Source organism: Perca flavescens, chromosome 12 (genome assembly GCF_004354835.1).
Source record: "Perca flavescens isolate YP-PL-M2 chromosome 12, PFLA_1.0, whole genome shotgun sequence".
In the NCBI taxonomy this organism is placed as follows: domain Eukaryota; kingdom Metazoa; phylum Chordata; class Actinopteri; order Perciformes; family Percidae; genus Perca; species Perca flavescens.
The window spans coordinates 16,259,168-16,279,603 of NC_041342.1; the positions used below are offsets into that span (position 1 = coordinate 16,259,168).

The 20,436-nt window shown below is 40.0% G+C and overlaps 1 protein-coding gene across 2 annotated transcripts in view; it reads left to right on the top strand.

The window, feature by feature from the left end:
* Positions 1 to 20,436, top strand: part of agap3 (ArfGAP with GTPase domain, ankyrin repeat and PH domain 3) — a 124,660-nt gene that overhangs the window by 96,132 nt on the left and 8,092 nt on the right. For both annotated transcript variants that reach the window (XM_028592637.1, XM_028592636.1), the window contains exons 13-16: positions 933 to 1,088; positions 11,070 to 11,224; positions 11,700 to 11,790; positions 12,518 to 12,740. In XM_028592637.1, coding sequence (XP_028448438.1) covers positions 933 to 1,088; positions 11,070 to 11,224; positions 11,700 to 11,790; positions 12,518 to 12,740 — 625 coding nt within the window. The remainder of the gene's footprint in view (positions 1 to 932; positions 1,089 to 11,069; positions 11,225 to 11,699; positions 11,791 to 12,517; positions 12,741 to 20,436) is intronic.

Below are 20,436 nucleotides of genomic sequence, written 5' to 3' on the forward strand. Positions count from 1 at the left end.
GTCATTTCACAATGATTCATGCATTCATACATTTTATACATATTGGGACATTTTCTGAGTGGAATAAGTTAAATTGAAGCTGCCAGCTTTGTTTATTTTTAAAGGAATAGTTTCACATTTTTCAAATCTGTCTCCCATTTTATACTCTGCCCATGTAACATGTCAGTGTTTTTTTGTTTTCACTGTAATACATTGCTGTCTTTATAATGGACTTGCAGCTTCAGCTGAGAGTAATTAATGTAATTAATAGCAGACTAATCAACACTTCCCATTAAGCACAAAAAAATCTTCACCCAGAGCAAAGATTATGCTACAGCCCTCTGCCAGAGCAGTTCCTAGTTGACATTTCATCAAGCAATTCCTATTTTTAAATTGGACACTCTTGGACGCTCTTAATCCGTCTCCTGCAGTTCATTATGTGTATTTTATGTTTCATTATAACAATAAATAATTAAAAATATTTTTTCCCCTAGATAGTTTTAAAGTTGGACAAAACCTTCTGTCCACTGTATTTGTCAAATACTATATACCCATATATTCTTTATTAGCTTGTTTGAAAAACTCTTATTTGTGTTTGCATGTTACATCCATTATTTTTCTTTCTTTTTTTCTTACATGCTTTAAAACAGTCTTAAAATGTGGTGTTTGTAAACTTTAAAGATGAGCTTAGTACCCTTGTAGTGATGACCCACCAATGGGACAGGTGCATTGAAATAGTTTTATATAACGACTTGATTTGTAGCATCACAATTGCTTTGGTGTGTTTTTGTGGAGTTAGTTTGGAACTGTAAATACCAAGCTGAAGCTGTGACAGTGAAACTTAAACTTACCTACATGGGCAGTGAATATAAAACCGAAATAAACTTTTAAACTAACTACCCAATTTATTTAACATAATAAATAATAATTGTTCCCTGTCTGTGTTTTTTCAGCCAATGGAATGAGTGACCCTGCGAGTTCCAGTGTGGGCAGTGCCACGAGTCCTAAACTTGAGCCACCTCCTTCGCCACATGCCAACCGCAAGAAACACAGACGGAAAAAGAGTACAGGCATCACAAAGCCAGATGGCTTATCTGCAGGCAACGAAGGTACAGCACAATCACATTGCACAACAGTTTTGAAATGACCAAAAGTTCTGAAACAAAAAAGAAAATGGTCTATGGATACACAGGTACCAAACTAGCAAAACATTTACATTTATCTAATGTGTTTCCATTCGCCTGTTTTTATGCCCATTTATATATATATATATATATATATATATATATATATATATATATATATATATATAGCATATATATATAGCATATATATATAGCATATATATAGCATATATATATATATATATCAGAAAAGGGGAACTGCCCATACCAAATCAGGGGGAAAAGCTGGAAAACAAATGTTTAAATGGAACTTAACAGAACTTGTCTTTGATTTGTTATTCACACTGATCAGATTTCTCCAGTCATTATGAAAAAGGCCTATGAAGTACATAAAGGTGTGTAGTTTTGTATCTCTATATGGCCCCCTGCACAGTGCACCATCACAGCCCCCATTTCTTTTACCGTAGTCTGAAAGGCCCGATCTCCAGAAGCCGTGGCCCTCCTCAGCAGGGGAGTGGCAGTCGGCTCTCCACCCAATTAATAATGATTCTCCAGCCCAATGATGAATGGAGTACCCTAATTGGATGGCATTGTGAAAACACTGGGACGCATTTCAGAGGCCATAAAACTGATGTCACCGGAGTGGGATGATCAATCAACAAGATTGATACGCTGGATAACAACAACAATGGCATTGACGCCTCCTAAATGGGGCTTAGCATTTATAATCATTATACTTTTTTATCATGGTCTCTGACAGCTTCTCTTTAAAGTCTGAATGGGTCTGTTGACCACATTGTTGTTGAGAGTGAATATCATCAGCATCTTCGAGATAAGTGGTGCTTCTGTTAGTAGTATGTGGTCACTACTGGTGAAAAGATCTGATCATTTTGTACATGGGCACTTACAGTAGCTATGCATGTGCAGAAGCAGTTAGCATCTCCCAGCATAGTTTTTGAGTATAGAGTCTATTACTTCTGTTTTATTTGACATTACTTAGCTCATAATGGGACTCTCCTGGCAGAGTTACACTGTCACATTAAAGCTTTGAATGAGGGATGGCTGTCATTATCAAACATCATCAAATCTCGTCAATAAGTGCCGTACACAGGAATAATTGAAGTGAGATGACTCCTGGACTTCCTGAGGAGGAAATCTAAGAGTAATCAGACTGGAGGAGGCAGATTCTGAATGTTTCTCACGTCATCAAACACGCACATTGTTTTCTATCTCTCTCATTGTTCTCTGCGAGGTTTTCTATTAGCATCACCTTGTCTGTTCTGCTGAATGCTCTGGACTACAGACGTACAGCTTAAATATTGGATCCACCCAAGTCTGGGATGGAAGTTATGTCTCCTGTTGAAAGAACTGAAGAGGGGAGCAGAAAGAGAGAGGAGAGGTGGAATCCTTGAATAAATTGCTATCAGTTTATCTCATTTACGGGGCAATCAGTAGCGTGCAATGCAGGCTGAAATTGAATTTTAGTAGTTGTGAAGCATCATAAATCAAAACGGCATGCGCGTCTTAAGGTGAGAAATCATTTTGGTCAACATGGATGGGACGGGTAGGATGGAGTCTGGAGAAACTGTTACTGCACCATCATTTCCAGATATGGCACTACAGTACTTAGCGAAACTCTTCTACATGGCTGCTGAATCTTAGACAGTAAATGCACAGAATGATCTTTTCTGCAAACATTCAAATAGGCTTTGGGCGAGTTTTAAAATCACATTTGAACCATTGTATTGGCTTTCACATGCATTTTATTTCAAAGCAACGTGAAGCCATTTTTAATCTAATCAATTTAATTTGGGTAATGTATAAATTGTCCGTTATGTCTACAGTGTTACACTGCCACCAAGGATATGCACAACGGACACAGTCTCTAATATCCTATGCACTGTCAGAGCTGTGTGGTGTAATGAACTTCTCATGTGCTTAAAGAATGATGCAGGATGCATGGCGAGACAACTGACAGCCCCGTAATGTGTTTCCCAGCAGCCGCCCGGCGACCAGCTTTCTCGGTGTGTCGCTCGCAATAAACCCACTGGAAAATCGATGGCCGATAAAGAGTTGTGTTCAGGGGGAGCCCCCTCTGATTAATGCAGACTGTCAGGGAGCATCATTAATGTATTTCTCTTTTAAAGAAAGTGTATCAAATGCTCATTGTTTTGTATTGTCTTGTCCAATGTGAGCAGAAAGGGAGGTGCAGGAATAGAGGGAAATTGTGACAAGAGGCTCCTTCTTGATTCCTCCATTTTTATGGGTGAAGATATTTACTTGTACTAAGGTCACAGAAATCAGGGATAAACAAGAGCTAAGTGGTAGCCTGAATGCTTTTATTGTAAAGAAGGCGTTAAAGTCTTTATTTATATACATCACAAGATTTATATACATTTTATAGACAGACAAAAAATCTAACCATATCTCACAAACTCTACTTGCGTTTTTTCACATTTTGAGTCTACAGTTCTTATAGAAGATAACGAACCAAAGGAAGCATTACTTGAACAGCACAACAACATGCACTCTGTAAGCTTTAATGAACTCAAATATGCTGCATGGTAACAGAAGGACTGGGGTGAGTTTATTTTAACGAATATCTTGAATTAAATCTTAAATTGGTTTATAAACCCTATTTAATGAATTATTTGATGCCACATTTTAATCAAGTAGTTTTTTTTGGGCAATTTAAATTGATTGTATTTGAAGTGATTGAAATGACTCCCCTACTGGATTGCATTAGTAATTAGAGGAGGATAGGGAATTTATTTTTGTGTCGAGAAAGTGGACTCAAAACTCAAAAACAGAATCCTAAAAGGATATACTATGTTGTCACATAGTTGCTCTATAGGAACAAAATCTTTACTTTTAGGCTGCATTTACACTAAATCAGGAGTTGCGGTGAAAATACCAGTCTTCCCGTTCATTTGAATGTGGGTAGTGAGTTTATTAGGCTGCAGCGGCGGGGTCTGCAGAGAATGTGTGGCCTGCAGCGAAAAGCTAAAACAGAATCAACCTTTGGCGAAAGGCAACCCGACAACAAGTTGCGGTGGCCATCACATAACCTCCTTGCAATCAGACAAAAACACAATGGAGTGGAGAACACAATAGAGACACAACCTGGCCATTTGAGAGACACTCCCACACAACCCTGCGCTAATTGCCACAGCGCCTTAGTTGGTGTGAATGCAGTCTAATGCATACGTGTAATAGGAGGAACACAGGAGGAATGTGACCATAAAATGTCAATGACAACTAAAAATATAAATACTTACATACACAGCTTCAACCATTTAAAAGAAAAATGTAATTCTGCTCAAAAAGACTCAATTGAATTAACTGATGCAACTTTGCTGATCTAGCAATGTCTTTAAATGATCAATAAGCAGTTAGTTAGGCAGGAGTTAGGCTCAACAGACTTAATCAGGGTTAGAGAAGATGGACGCTGTTGGAAAAGGAAATTTACCATTTGGATAAGGCTGAGCATCATACACAAAATAATGTGGGTCCACTGGGATCGATGGCATATCTCCAAGTAACTGGACAGTGAAGAATTAGTATGAATTAGATGCACTAATCAGAATAGGCCATGTCATATTCTTCAGTTACACCAAGACATCTTAACCGAAATCCAAACCACTTTGCAACGATGTTGAATTGTAATGTACAGAGCATACACCATCTTTACTAACAAGACAGCAGACCGAAAGGTGGAGAGATTGAGTGCCTTAACAACCCTGCTAATGTAACTGTATCAGATTTTCTCTTCTTTCATTTTTCATATACTCATATTCATAACTTTTATCAATCTATGTCTGTTCTTGGTTTTTTATGACCTTTGACTGTCTTACACTACATACATTCTGAAGAAAACAATTTAATCTAATGTTTGACTGGAACAGGGAATCATGGTCTTTATAAGCTTGCACTACAAGTTAAAATGCATTGACAGTCGATCAAAAACAGCGTCAAATTAAATATCGTCAGTCCAACTTAATCCAGTATCCTATTGTCCTGCACTTTAGCAAACTAAGGGTTAATATCCTCTGGAGTCCAGCTGAGGATTAGGAAATGGAGGTTTAACTGCCTGTGCTAATGGTGGGTGTTTATCTCAATACTTTGTTTTGTCACTCCCCGACTCGCTCTCATTTCCGAAAGCTGTCCCTGGAGCTTCCACTCTTGCCTCCACTCTTGTAATGGCTTAGCTTTGTGAGCACCACAGTATGGAGGGAAAGGAATAACAAGATTCTCATTTGGGCTTCATACACACTGCCCACAGATACATGTATAATTGGCCCGGTTTTCATTCTGCTCTGTTGTTAAATGCACTAGCTATTAGCGTAGTGGTATTGGTGCTGATTTCATGTGTTTGTTTAGTGTTGGAAGGTGTGCTCCTTGTTTGTTTTGAGAATGTGCATGTAAAAGTGTGTGTGTGTGTGTCAGATAGATAAAGAGTGTGCTCTATCTCTCTCTCCCTCCCTATTCTCTTCTTTCTGAGTTTGGTCGTGGTTCCCCTGGGGCCCCTGTCGCAGTAATGGCCTGCTCCTGATTGCTCTGATACAGGTTAGGAATATTGGCTTTAATGATGTGTAAAATGAGCAAGCAGTGCCTGTGACATTTACAGATGGCACCGCCTTGGCCTGTTCTTCCCAACTGCTTGTTAATTCACGGGAAAGGCAAGCACTTCTTTAAGTGACTGCCTGATGCATGCATACGACACAACACAACACGTCCTACACACCAAACAATAGCTCACCTTGTGCACCTCTGCACCTTGTCATCATTTCAGCCAAGTGTTCACACAAATGGATATCAAAAAGGAGTCCTCAAGGCTAAGAACTGTTTGCTAAGTCCTCTCTAAGGGTTCGTCACACCGGTCTCCAGAGGTCTGTGAGAGGCTTAGACAGAATAGATGCTGCGTTGCTGCCTGCCGTATAGACAGCACAGCTGGGCTCCGCATCAAACCCCCCGAGGAGCTAATCTGGTCCACAGGTCCTCGGCTGTGCATCTGCTGCACATACACAGCAATAGAGAAATCACCGTCCTCGGGTCACCCACTTTTCTTTCAGGTTTCACTTTGATTCTCTGGTCAAACAAACACCTTTTTAGAGGTTTTAAAAATTTGATGTACAGCTTTCTTTCAATGACGACCAGTCCGTGGTTGGAAGAAGTACTCTGATCCTTTACTCAAGTACAAGTACCAATAGAACAATTTAAAAATACTCTTTATAAAATCCTACTTAAGTAAATGCACACAGTTCTTATCAACTAAATGTAATTAAAGTATCAAAGTAATTATGTATAAAATTATTCAATTGTTTATATTGAGTATTGATGCATCAAGTAGCATTTTACTGTTGTAGCTAGTTGAGGTAGAGCTGGTACTTTATATACAGTTTGATATTTTAGTCCAGTGGTTCCTATCATAGGGGTCCGGCCCCCTCTAAAGGGTCACAAGATAAATCTGGGTGGTCTTGAGATGAAGTTCTGCTACACAAATCTGTATACATTTTGCCAACTTGTGAAGTATTTGAGAAGTTGACCTTTGGTGCTTTATTTTATTATATTTAACAGTTTACATTCATATGTAACCATCTCAGACTTTTAAAGGTGAAATCACTCTTTTGTAGAACTGCTAATAACTCCTAGACATCTGTAAGGTGACAAGGAGCCCCAATCATCATCTTTTTTTTAGAAGGGATCCCTACCCAGAAATGTTGGGAACCATTGGTTTAATCCTTTACAATAAATTGTATTTTTTAAGCTTATTGTATGTTTTTTTTAAGTTAAAGCTTAATCTTAAGTATTAGAAATGCATTTACCATCTATTTTTGTATCTTGAAGCAATCATTAATTATTGGCAAAACATTCTGCTTATTAAATTGCTGTTGTGCATCAAATATCTGATGAACAGCATCTGTAACTAGGAGGTCCCTGAACAGTTGTATGATCCATGCAAATGGTGGACGAAGATGTGTATCTTTGTCTGTTACTACCTCTTTGTAGCTCTATGGCCATTACGCTCTAATTTCCTTTTTATTATGCCGTGTTAATTAAGGAAAATCATATTTCGCTCATTCTTCACAGTTGTCTCCTCCGTTAGCTTTAAATTGTGTTCTTCCTTGTCCGCCCACTGGCAGAGCTGTGTTAATTTATTTCTAATTGGCAAGAACTTGTTGATTGTAGGCTCGCAGATAGATTTGGTCAGGAGGTTAATGCTCACGTTAATGTGACAAGGTGATCGTTCCTCTGCTAGCCATGTGCTAACTGCAACCATTGAGTAATAACAGAAGCACTAATGGCCCTTTTACAAGCTCATCATGTCAGGTGCCTATACGATAGCAGTGATGCCTTCGACACATTGTTCATACTCAGATTTACCTTCTCTGAGAAGACCACTTTGACCTCAACATCATGCTTACATGGAGCAGAATTACTTTGGCTCATGGAGCTGAATTGCCACACTGTGGACGGCATTAAAAACGTAATATCAGTGTCCTGGGAGCTGCATGTAATGACAATACCGGTGTCACACATAAAGATCCTGCTGCACATGGTCCTCTTCAGTGGCTACAGTATGTCTCACGTGTGCATTACTATTCATGGAGTATTAGATTTGTTTTCCCTTGTATACTCATCAGTTTAAGAAACCAGCCATCCGTTGCTTTTTTAATCTCCATAATGAAAGTGTTTTAATGCCTCCAATTTATTGCCTGGGCAGCCAACAGAATAATTAGCTATGTTCAGGTTTTAAAAAAAGATGAAAACACAAGTATAACAACATTTGAGTCTGGGAGCCACAAATTATAATCAAGTGCATTTGGTATTTTACCTGAAGTTATATTGGACAGCAAAAATGGATTTCTACTTGTAATTTGTTTTTCAGATTAAATGTTCTTTACTTATTTTTTTGCTTTTATTCTCTGTCACATTTAAGTTCCTTTTTAAGTTGACCATTTTGATTCTATCAAACAGAGGTTTTTTGATTTTAATCCCCACCATTGCTTTAAAATGTGTCACCCACCCTTTTTCACTGTAAGGGTAAATAAAGAGGCTCCCAAGCCTTTATTGATTCTTTGTGACCTGTAGTCGATTCCACAAACTAAATCAGATAATTGAAGTTGGTGTCGAGCTAATTGGATTATTGCTTTCCCCCTGAAGAGATGGCCCTCCACCGCAGCTCATTGGTTACTACATCAGTGGTGTTCGTCAGACATCTGTCATTTAACAGCACAGGGCTGCGTCTCACACCAAGGAGACTAAATTGATCATTAACACAGAGTTTAGTCATTTCTTTGATTAGATGATTTGTCTGACGATCTTATCATCATCAGGTTGCCATTATTGTATAACTACCGACATGCAGTTAATTTAATATTAAAAAATACATACATTAATACACAATACAGTACATTATATAAATATTAATATATTTTGTACATTAAACAAATTTATTTTTAATGTAACTTCTATTAATGATTAATGTTAAAGCTACACAGAACAAAAGCATTCCCCTTGTGTCTACTTGCCTCCAGTCCTCCAAATATGGTTTATGCAAATGAGATGACTATTTGCATAGACATAATTAGGTAATTACAAATCATTTGGCTATGAGCTCAAGCATGTGCACAGACCAGAGATGTTACACGAGTCACATTGTACAGTACAGAGTTAATGAATTGCTTCTGAACAGCAGAGGCATTACAGCATGTGTTGGAACATATGTTGTGTCAGACCTCTTGTTTGAAAACGACAGGTGACATTTTCATGAATATTAGTTAAACACAATGAGCAGAAAAAAAATACACTGCCGATTCACAATTTTCAAAGCAAACATTTTTGTGTTTTTTGGGGACTTTTCCCTTTATTCTATAGTGACAGTGGATAGATAGGAAAGTGGGGAGGGAGAGAGGGGATGACACACGGCAAAGGGCCGCAGGTCAGATTCGAACCCGTTAAATTAGTTTTCATTATATCAAAAACTATTACAAAACATTATTGGACTTAATGGGGTTTGACAATATTTGCAATATTGTCAATATTGTAATTTACTTAAAAATCAATGAAATCTTAAAATCTAGTTTTGAGGTTTATGAAGAATGTATAACCAGTGGTAAAAAAAAATATTTGTATTTTAAGGCCCTGTCCATCCGTGTTCTTTTCCGCGTTTTTCAAATTCAAGCGCCCGCTCAGCCTTAGCAAAAAGAAATGACATGGGTTTCCACAGTAAGCTAATCAATAAGGTTATGAATAATGTGAATGCTAGCACTAGCGGAGTCAACGTTAAAAAAAAAATGGAAATAACGACACAGGAGCTCAGCACGAAGCTAACGAAAAATTAGGCAGCGGTAATGGTAGACCAGCAGCTACCATGTTCAGCAGCTACCATTTTCTGCAAGGTAAAATTACAGTTTCTTTCAATGGATTCTGGTGGATTTGAAGAGAGCATTAAGACAGCTATATATATATATATATATATATGTATGTATGTATGTGTAAACTTAAATTGATATTAATGTTTTGCTGGTACCCCTGTCCACCGCATTACATATCGCTCTATTCAAAGCCACCAGACTGCTTTGACAAAAACAGTAATTTTACACAGGAGTTGCTACCTCGATTGGTTAGTCAGAACTAAAGTCACACAATAACACAAGCTTTGGTCCGACCTAATGTGGGGTCCACAGCTGTACATTGCTTAGCTTTCAGTCTGCCGACCTCCATCCAAGTTACTGTACTGTACTGAATTTTAATGAAGCAACGTCATCATACAGAAACCTACGTGAGGTCATGTGGGGTTTTGGAAGGGCTTGGAAAAACAACATTTTGACGCTAAAACATTCCTTCTATGACTGAAATTTGAATGTTTGGATTTGAATACATAAGGAAAACTACTGGTAAGCTATATAATTATATAAAAACATCGAAAAACATTAACAAAATCATGCATTCACCCTTTAAAAATGATAAATTTGGCTCTGGTCACTTTATAATCTCTAGGGTATCATCAAAAGTCAACCAGGGAAATGTAGGGAATGCCAAAACGTGGACTTCAGGATCGGAGCTGAGACGACATGATTGTTTTTACCAAAAATATCTGGATACTTTAAAAGTACCAGTCTGTGTACATAAAAACACTGAAGTAAAAGTTAACTACAACTCCCAAGATTGGTTTCTACATGGAACATCCAATCACAGAACTTAAGATTCTCTCGCCTGCATCAACGAGTGGAAGCTGAAGAATACAGTGTTTAGAAAATAGATCATTCAGTTTGCATCTTAAATTACTTTACTTTCAGATTCTGGATCAATGTTGGATGTATTCAGCAACTATGGTGCTGTGTTTTGTTCACAAATTTAACAATGAAGCGTTTTGAATTTGCTACCACTCTGATTTTTTTCTTCTCCATGGCAACAGCAGCCAAGGCTTTTGAGTATTGTAGCATTTACACTCATCCTCAATGCCAAAATGGTAGACCAATCATAATTTCTCAGAAAATAAGTTGTCATTTTTCTCCAGACCCTTTTCTATTTTATTTTATTTTTTTACTATTTTTATGAAGTACGTAGACCTTTACAACTTTGGGATAGCTGCGAATTGAATGGATAAGACATAAAAAAAGAGGTTAAATCACAAAAATCTGATTTTAAGAAAAGATGATATTGTGTGTTGCTTCTGATTGCTGGTAATGTTTTTTTTGTACTCCAGCAGAAAGGAATTACAATGTATCATAGCATTTATGAGTTTGATATTGTGAGGCATTGTCAAACAAAACAACAGTGCACAGGAGCACGAGGTGCAGAGAAATGATTTGGATGTTGCTGAGTTTAACAGAAGGCCATTTCATCATGCATGGATGGGCCTCAGCCACTGGACTGTGTCACTGACTTCGCAGAGTCAGATTGCACAACCGACATGCATGTTTCTTAAGTACTAATTTATTGTTTATTTCTGTTTTCCAGAGCAAGAGGATTCCTTTGAGTTCGTGATTGTGTCGTTAACGGGGCAGACGTGGAACTTCGAAGCATCGACATATGAGGAGAGGGAACTGTGGGTCCAAGCAGTTGAGAGCCAGATCTTTGCCAGCCTGCAGTCTTGCGAGAGCATAAAGAACAAGGTACAGTAGTTCATGAAAGATAAGAAATGTCAGAAGGACTGAACAGGATTGGAGAAAATCATGTAATCACAGCATTGTCATCATCCTATAATTCTGCTGCTTCATTTACATTCCTCTTTTCCCCCTCTTTTCAACATTTATTGCGGCCTCAACCTCCCCCGCTCCCTCACCCACTTCAAGCTGTCACATGTGGGAGGTTGTCAGACAGGTGCACCGCAGTGTGGGGGATCTCTTATTAGAACTGACAGACATCAGAGATAGAACACGGCTTGTGTCAGCGTACTGGGGAGACACAGCCTCATTTTCATTTTCATATTTTCTCTGCCTCAGTCTTTTCCTAAGACTTTGAAAAACCTCGTCCCTCCCTCTTCACGCTGGTTGTCTATGATTTGAGGTCCATCTATAATTGTTTGCCTTCTCGTACTCTTGCAATGATTAGTTCCTGCTGACTTATTCTCTCCCTCATTTCTTACAGTCTCGGTTAGGCAGCCAAAGTGATGCAATGGCCATTCAGTCCATACGTAACGTGAGGGGGAACAGCTTCTGTGTGGACTGTGATGCACCCAGTGAGTATAATTCTTCACCACAACAGCTCTTGTTTCATTGATAAGGGCCGTGTTGAGTAGGAAACAAATGGCTTCTGCATTTCCATATTTAATCAAATATCAGAAAAAGTTCTTAAACATTTGATTTTTAGTGGTTAAATACATTTTTGCAAGTTATTGGTGATAAGCAATAAGCTTAGCCAATAGCTTGGGCAAGTGTTGTTTTAACTGTAGCGGCAGAATCCAAAATTTGAGTGGGTTAAGCCTAATTCAGGCCATGACCGTGAGGCCCAATAGATGATAGGACTTAGAGCTTTGGAATCTCAAATGAAAAGCACGAAACAAGTTGCATGTGCTACAGCCTGCCAGCAGCGGGCACAGTGGTGTGCACAGAAAAGCTTTCAGCAATGGCAGCGTGTAAAGCCGGCACCGCGGCTACTGCTAGCAATGGTAAAGATATCGCATCGTCCATAGTGCAGCCTGTGTACCTGTGAGCTAAACATCTTAAATTTTAACCCGGGGGTTATCCTATTTAAACCTAAAATAATTAAAATAAAATTTGTATAACACAAAGATGCCTGCTTTTCTTCCCGTTACTTAAGAGTAATCCTGACAAATTGTTTTCTCCAAGAGAGTTTACAAAGATGAAAAAAGTTTTTTTTTTTTTAAATCTCCTGTTCAGACTGATTTGTAAAGCTTCTCTTGTTACTTCTCTTGTTGTAATTATTTCTCATCCTCCATCATGCAGACCCAGACTGGGCCAGTCTGAACCTGGGCGCCTTGATGTGCATCGAGTGCTCCGGGATCCACAGAAACCTGGGCACCCACCTGTCTCGTGTCCGCTCCCTGGATCTGGACGACTGGCCGGTGGAGCTCAGCATGGTGATGACGGCCATCGGTAACTCGATGGCCAACAGTGTGTGGGAGGGCGCTTTGGAGGGCTACACCAAGCCAGGGAGCGACAGCACCAGGTTAGCATCCTTCTACAAATAAAGGCGCTGCTTAATGAAGCATAGGGAGATTATAGAATGAGAAAGCAGCACTGTATTCTGTCCATTACCTGCCGGTTATTAGCCAACCACATTTCAGCACAGGCAGTTCACACCGCAAAATGCTCCATAAGAAGCACCAGGGGTCCATAAATGTCAGTCTGCTGAGCCAAGAACACATTATTTTATGTTTGAGCATCAGTCCATCCTGTACACATTGATCACAATGCCTGCTTTATTTGAGTCAGTACTTTGTTAGCATCTCTATCCCTCTATCTCTTTATTTTAGGATATACTATCTAATATTTCCACCAGAGTATCTGTTGTCTTGTACGTCTCTCCCTTTACTATATTGACTTGAAAATCATAATTCATGGAAGGAGTGTCTTGCTGGACATTGTTTTGCACGTACCTGATAAATGCCCTGAATAGCTCCAAATCCATCCATGTCAAGTTTTTCACTTGACATGTAAGCGCTAATCAGGAAAAGATCTTTTAATCTAAACCACATGTGAAACCAGCCCAAGCCTTTTGTTCCTGCTCCATATCAGTGAGAGTTTAACAGTAAGTAGGAATGTGGAATTTATCCTAACTTGTACAACTTAACCAAAGTTTTTTTTTTACTTTTGGAACTTAAAGGTGCAATATGTAATATTGTGTGTAATACTGGCAGCTAGCGGTTAAAATAGTTACTGCACTACCAATTCAAAATACTGCAGAGTCGTCTCCCCCGCCCCCTCCTGCCCAGACTCGAAGTTCACGGGGGTTGCCAGGCTGAGACCGCAGCATTCACAACAATGTTGCTAGACGCTTTTCTCACATAGCCAGACGTTACTCCACAGCACAGCAGAGTAGCTAACGTTAGATGCTAGTCTCACATAGCCAGACGTTACTCCACAGCACAGCAGAGTAGCTAACGGTAGATGCTAGTCTCACATAGCCAGACATTACTCCACAGCACAGCGGAGTAGCTAACGTTAGATGCTGGCTATATTGACAGTCATAAAAGCCCGTGCTCACGCGGTGCTCTGTAACCAACTGACAGACACACTTTTTCAACCTCACTGTCCTCTCCACACGCCAGTCAGGCACACTTCATTGGCTTAGAATTACGGCAACAATCGCTAAACACACTGCAAACTCACAGTCCTTTCTTTCCGATTTACAGCCCCCCTCTCGTGGCTTAAAATAACTCACCGTTGTCGGCTCCAGCCGCTGAAGAGGCTACACGCTGTAAACAGCCATGGGCTGCTTGCCTGGTCCTCCCGGTAACGTTAACAGTTAGCAGGGTTAGCATGGCGGCGTTAGCCAGGACCAGTCGGGATCACTTTACTGGCTATGTCTCAATTGTTTTTGCGAGTAACCAACTTGGTTACTCTAGCTATATAATTCAATGTGAGTACACAAATGTTGAAATGACAAAAAATGCCCATCCCTAGTAGCTGTGATAAATTAGCCTGAAGCTAATGCTTACCTGTTCAGGAGAAAATAAGCCAACTCTGCGTCCTTTTGGGCTCTAAGCTGTCTCCATCTTTCAAATACATCTCCAATATTTACCAGGGGGTTGTTACGTCTGTGGTCACGCAACTGTTCGAAACAGGCTGTTTTCTTTTTTTATGTAGAAATCTATCTCAATTGATCCTGTTCGTTTGTTTGCTGCTTTCATGGCTGTACTACTAACGTTACAGCTGTAGCGCGCTGGGTTTACCTTTTTACAGGTATATCTGGCAACCCGGCCTGCCTGTCAAACTGGGCCGTTGATAACAACACACAGACCAAAACATAAACATAAATTCCGTCACGGAATGTAAATTTCAAAAAGAAAAAATACTGACATTAGCATTGTTGTCAGAAAAGATAGTATTTCAGTTTAACATGTTTCCTTAATATCTGATGAGGCATTGGTGTCATTTTTGGATTTATTACAGTACAAATATTGCATATTGGACCTTTAATAAGTAGCTTTCCATCTTTTTAATATGTGTCTCTTAAATTATACTTTGACACTTACCCCGTATGGCCCTGCCCTAACTTACCCCAATGACTATCTGCTCCCTCTCCTCTGAGGTACCCAGATCTGGTAGGAGGATTGTTTATCTCTTGGTGACAGGTGAGACCTAGCGTCCCAGTCTGACTAATGACCTGCTGTGTGGCTGTGCAGGTAATTAAGCACACCATTATGGCTAAACCCCACCCCAAGAGCCAGGCCCTCGGGCCCCCAAGCTGCCGTGTCACATATCCATCACACAGGGCCGGGTCATCACTCGGTCTGTCACAGCAAAGACTGTCTGTAGGGTCTCCCTGGTGGCATTAGACTGTTTTAACATCACAGCTTTGTAACTTTGTTACATAAAGTGATATACCAACAGAGAAATATAGCTGCTTTATTTTTTAGTACCACTGTTTCTGCTGTTGCAGCGGTTATGGCTAAACAGTAATATAATATAAATAGAATTTTAAGGCTTTACTAAGGGCCATGTTGTGTTGCCGGCTAATTATTAGTTGAGGTATTAGTGATACCACAATGATTAATAAAGATGTGCTAATATATCAAATACATCAATATTTGATATATTAGCACAGACAGTATAACATGTAGTTTAGCAGTATAAGCATGCCCTGTCATTTTTATTTGTTAGCAGGATACCTCAAAAACCTTGACACCAAATTTTATTGAAACTTGTCAGAGGTTGGGCCAAAGAAGTTTTTTTTATTTAGTGGATTGTGCAGCTTTGGTGGAGTGCTTTATTGTTGTTAAATTATAAATGTAAGCTTGTCCCGAAACATTTAGTGGATTAATAAACTAAAGCCTAATATTGGTAAAACCTGACCCATAATGACACTAATTAATATCCCTTCATACTAATGCATAGCCAGGGTTGGGAGGGTTACTTAAAAAATGTATTCCGATACAATTACTAATTATTTACTTTAAATGTAGTCAGTAACTTAATCCAAGTATCACAATATTAAAGTGATGTAACTTTGCGTTACTTTTGGATTACCTCAATGCCAAATATGGACATAACTTGCACTGGACTGTGTTGTTGTTCCTCTTTTCTGCTTTAAATACAAAATATTGGTGACGTTTCCTCCCAGTGAAAGCATTCTTTCACCAGCATTATAATGAATTGCCAACTGTTAGCTATGGTTTCACTCGAGACCAAAGTGGAGTTGTGTGAGACTCGTAAAGTGTTGTAAAATGTGCGCATGGTAGTATATTATTTTCTATTTTTAAAATTGTAAAGCTGTTTATAATCCCCGTTTTTACTAAATGTATCAGTAATCAGATTACGCCTTTTTTTCTCTTTAATCTAAACGGAATACAGTTACCTTTCTTTTGTATCCTCCTAATTACGTAACGCCGTTCCATGTATTTCGTTACTCTCCAAGTCTGTGCACGGCTCTGGTTATGACAGGATCCATGTTATGGTTTAAACTTGTGGCACTACAGTACATAAGGCTCACTTAACTGTGAAAAAGTTCCAGCAGTGTAGGTGAGTGCCTTACAATCCACTTTCCTGCAGTTTCAGTATGCACTTCAAAATCACTGCTGGTCATACAGAAAGAATACTGTGAGAGACTTTTTCATGCACACATACATATAAATAAAGTTTCTGTTTCAGTTTGCTAATGAACAGTTTTTCATAGTTTTTTAATTCCACCGGTAGTCTCAGGCCTTTTTCTCTTGAATCAATCCTGCGCTCTCCGGCCAGTTCAGAACTGAATGATGGCCTACAGTTATGTATTGAATGGTATCTGTGCTAAAGTACTCTACTGTGGACTTGATGAAAGATTATTGATGTTGATTCCTCTCCCTACCACTGTCAGTCCTACGTCGCCTCAAGCAGGAGAGGTTCTTTATTGTAAAAAAGCTGATCTTATCCCACAGCAGCATCTCCATTAGTTTTCACTGTCAAACAATAAATCTCATTTGCAGCATAAAATCTTTAGACAAAACACAGAAGTTGTAAATATCATATATGGCCACTGGTTATAGAGATGCTGATAATTTTGTTGCTCATAGAACATTGTACCCTTGTGGGTAAAACGCTGGTATCAAATTATTTTTGCTTTATCATGAATGATGAATTATAACCAACTTAATGGGATGTAGTTTTCTTATTTCTTTTATTTCTTTTAACACCATAAATCCTGACCTGACTCTCCTTCTGCGTATGGTCCTCTTAAGTTGAGCAGAGCACATATGAGAGGATTTTAATTGTGTCACATCGGTGACATGTAGCAGCTTTGTGATGGCACCCAAGCAGGCAGGGAGTACATGGCTCCCGAGTCCCACTAAACATTAGTGACACCTAATCTAAACGATTCAGTAACTACCTGAATATCAACTCAGTGTCTGATTGAATGTCTCCTGCAAGACTAGTTTTACCCCCTTGCATTTTTGAGATTTAACTTAAAAGCATTCATCCACAAGATTGGTTTAGCTTATGATATTCTGGATCGAAAGAACACAATATATAGATTTGTCGTACGCAGATCCGCACAGCAACATTGGACTGATTACAGGCATCATAATGGGAAGATGATGATGGGAGGACGCATGCTTATATCCATGCACATGTGTCACCTGTTTTCAGATCTTGTAGAAGAATGCATGGTACCACTTTCTAATAAGACACCCTTCATAAAGTAGTAAATAATCACTTTTTAGATCCGTTAAAAGCCATTAATAGAAGCACATTTTGGATTGCCAAGTTGTAGTAGTAATAATGCAGTTATAAATGTATTAATCCATCAATAAATGCTCATTTGTTTATCACTTTCTAATAAGCCATCAAGCCTAGAGTTTGATGGCCAGTAAAGGCTTTTAATCACTAACTCTGCATCTGTGGGTGTTAATATTTTGTTAAAATTGATTTTTCTGGATTTCCAGAAGGTAAGAAGGCCAATTTTTCAAACAGCCAAAGTCATTTTTCACCACCTGCCAACTCAAAAGTGGTTCTTATTCATGGCTTATAACTTATCTATAAATAATTAATGATGTATTAACCATAATGAAGCCATTAGTTACAATGTATAACCATTTTATAAAGAATGCCTTATTAAAAAGCTGTACCTGGCCTACCTACAGTTGAATCCATAATAGTAAATGTGTGTGAGCCCTGCATTGTGGATGATCTCTGCAGTCAGCATATTGGAGGGGAGTTTTTCTTTTTAATTAGCACTTGGGAGTCGTTGTGTTTTGCACATCACCTCTAATTGCTTGGCATGTTCTTGATAGAAAACACCACAGACTATTTTGACGGATACTGTGGGGGAGGTCCAACCGCTAACTTTATCCTTATCGTCTACCGGCACACACACTCACAGTGAAGCACACACACACATACGCAGACACCAGTTCTCATTTGGGGGAGATGTCCTGGAGCGTGGACGGATGTGGACGGCTATCCCTCACTGACACGGGCCTCTCACTGTCACCCTCTGTAGGCTCCGCGCCGCCCTCGGCCACAGCCAGGTAATAGCTCTGATGAGAGCCCTCCACTTTGTTTCAGAAATAATTTGCCACTCCTGCCGCCTGCAGGGGCTGCGTGGTAATAAAAATGAATCACACCGCTAACCTCTCCCAACCTGGCCCCGCTGCCTCTTTTAACCCCTTCTGCTCCGGCGTTGGCATTTTTGCTCGTCCTCCCAAGCTGTTTGTGGCATTTACAACATCGGTGCTGTGGCCATCTGATTCCTGTTGTAGGATTTGTCCACAGTGGCCTCTGTCCTCCCAAGTTTTTCCCCAAGACACAGAGCAAAGCTTCGGGGCTACTCACAGGTTAGGAGTGCCGGAACACGAACTCTCTCAAAAGAGCTTTTAGAATAGCCGGCCTTGCCAGGAGCCCCGGTGGAGGAAGAGTAATTAATTAAGACAAATTAATGACTGGGTCTTCCCATGTCTCTCTCTCTCTCTCTCTCTCTCTCTCTCTCTCTCTCTCTCTCTCTCTCTCTCTCTCACTCTCTCTCTAAATGAAACCCACAGGTCAGTAATTAGCCCTGTGTGGGAGAAGTGGTACCACAGTCACTAATTGCCCACATGCCATCGGGTTTCAGAGCCAGGTAGACGTAGAGGAAGGCCTGAGTCATTATGGCAAAGTCTACTTAACAATGCAATTTAGTTTTAATCTTGTAGCATTATAAAATCCTAGCAAAAAGTTCTTGTCTGATGACGTGAAAGAAAAAAGATCAGAGCCTTTTATGTGACCGAGAAGTTGAAATGTGTACGTAAGTGCAGCAGGCTGCATACATAAGCAGGGCATGTGTTATCGTCCCCTCTGCTTTGTATGTGAGGCGAGGGTTCAGCAGGGGTTAACAGCATGAGCATTTAAGGGTGTTAGTCTTGCTGGCACAAAAACACAGCCACTCCATCATGAGGAGGCTGACAACCTCATTAATGTCACAATATATTCAACTCATCCCTATGCCTGCCTACGGCACCCAGATGCTCTCCTGTTGGCCCTCTCTATTGAGCTCAACACAACAACCTTTTGAATTCTGGTCATCTGTTCCGACCGCACTCTGGAGCAAGAAAAGTGGCAGCTATTCCACTTGAAAAAATATTTGTCTTAATTCTTTTGCAGCTGTTCTTCTCAGAGCGCAGCATATCATGTCTACACTGTACGCTCGGGGCCACAGGGGGCATTATTTGGCACTTTTTCTGCAGCGTTTCCTGTGTTGCTTCTTCATTTCTGGCCCTTAGCAACCTTTGATGCTTTGGGGCCCAGCTTTCTGTCCCTGTTGTGTGCGCTTTTTTTTTTCGTCTCTGTCGTTCCCCTCCGAGCCCCCTCTCTGTCTTTCTGCTGCTGTCCCTCTTCCTCACATTCTGTCTCTTCCCTCCCCTCGGTTTGTGGAAGTGAAGCTGCTGTCTGCATGGGAATCGGTCCTATACAAGTTGCCCACCCCCACTGTGAGGTCTGTTCAGGCTGGTCAAACCCCAAGACCCCCCCCCCCCCCTCCTCCAACACCACCACCACCACCATTTCTCCCCTTCACTGCGTCTATTTGATGTGTCTGCAGTGAATTTGGATTCTTGGGGAAGAGTAGGAGGAGCTCTAGAAGCTTTGATTGTTTAGGAGGAATCAGTATGTGTTTGAAAGATGGGCGAGTGGTGGGACGGACATCCTTCTCTTCCTATGGACCAATACCTTTATTGCAGGCAGTCAGATTGGTTATTCTGTGCCTCCACCACCGCTGGCTCCACCCTCGCCGTCTCAGTTTCCCTTCCCTTCCTATAAATTCCTGTTTGCCTTTGTCTTTCAGGCTTGACTAATTATCCTTGTTTGTCCCTCTTTATTTGAATTCAGTCATGTGTTCTTGACTCCGTGGGCTGGGTTTAGGAGAATCATTCCGCCATTTGCCACTTAATTAAGTCAGGGTCAGAATCCATTGCTCAACGGAGAGCTGAAAGGACAGAGCTCTAATAGAATTATAAAAGAGGCCTTTCTCTACTGTTAAGGCTGCCTTTATCTAGGTGGGCTCTGCATAGGCGAATTAAAGGGGACACCAGCTCTGGACAGTAGCCCATTTAGACTCAGTGAGCATTTTGATGTTTGCCCAAGATTTCTTTCACATTCAATCTAATGATAGAAAGTTAAACAATAATTATCCGCTTTGAGATAACTCTGAATGATGAAGGAAGTTTGTCACGAAGCAAACACAGCTTGTTTTG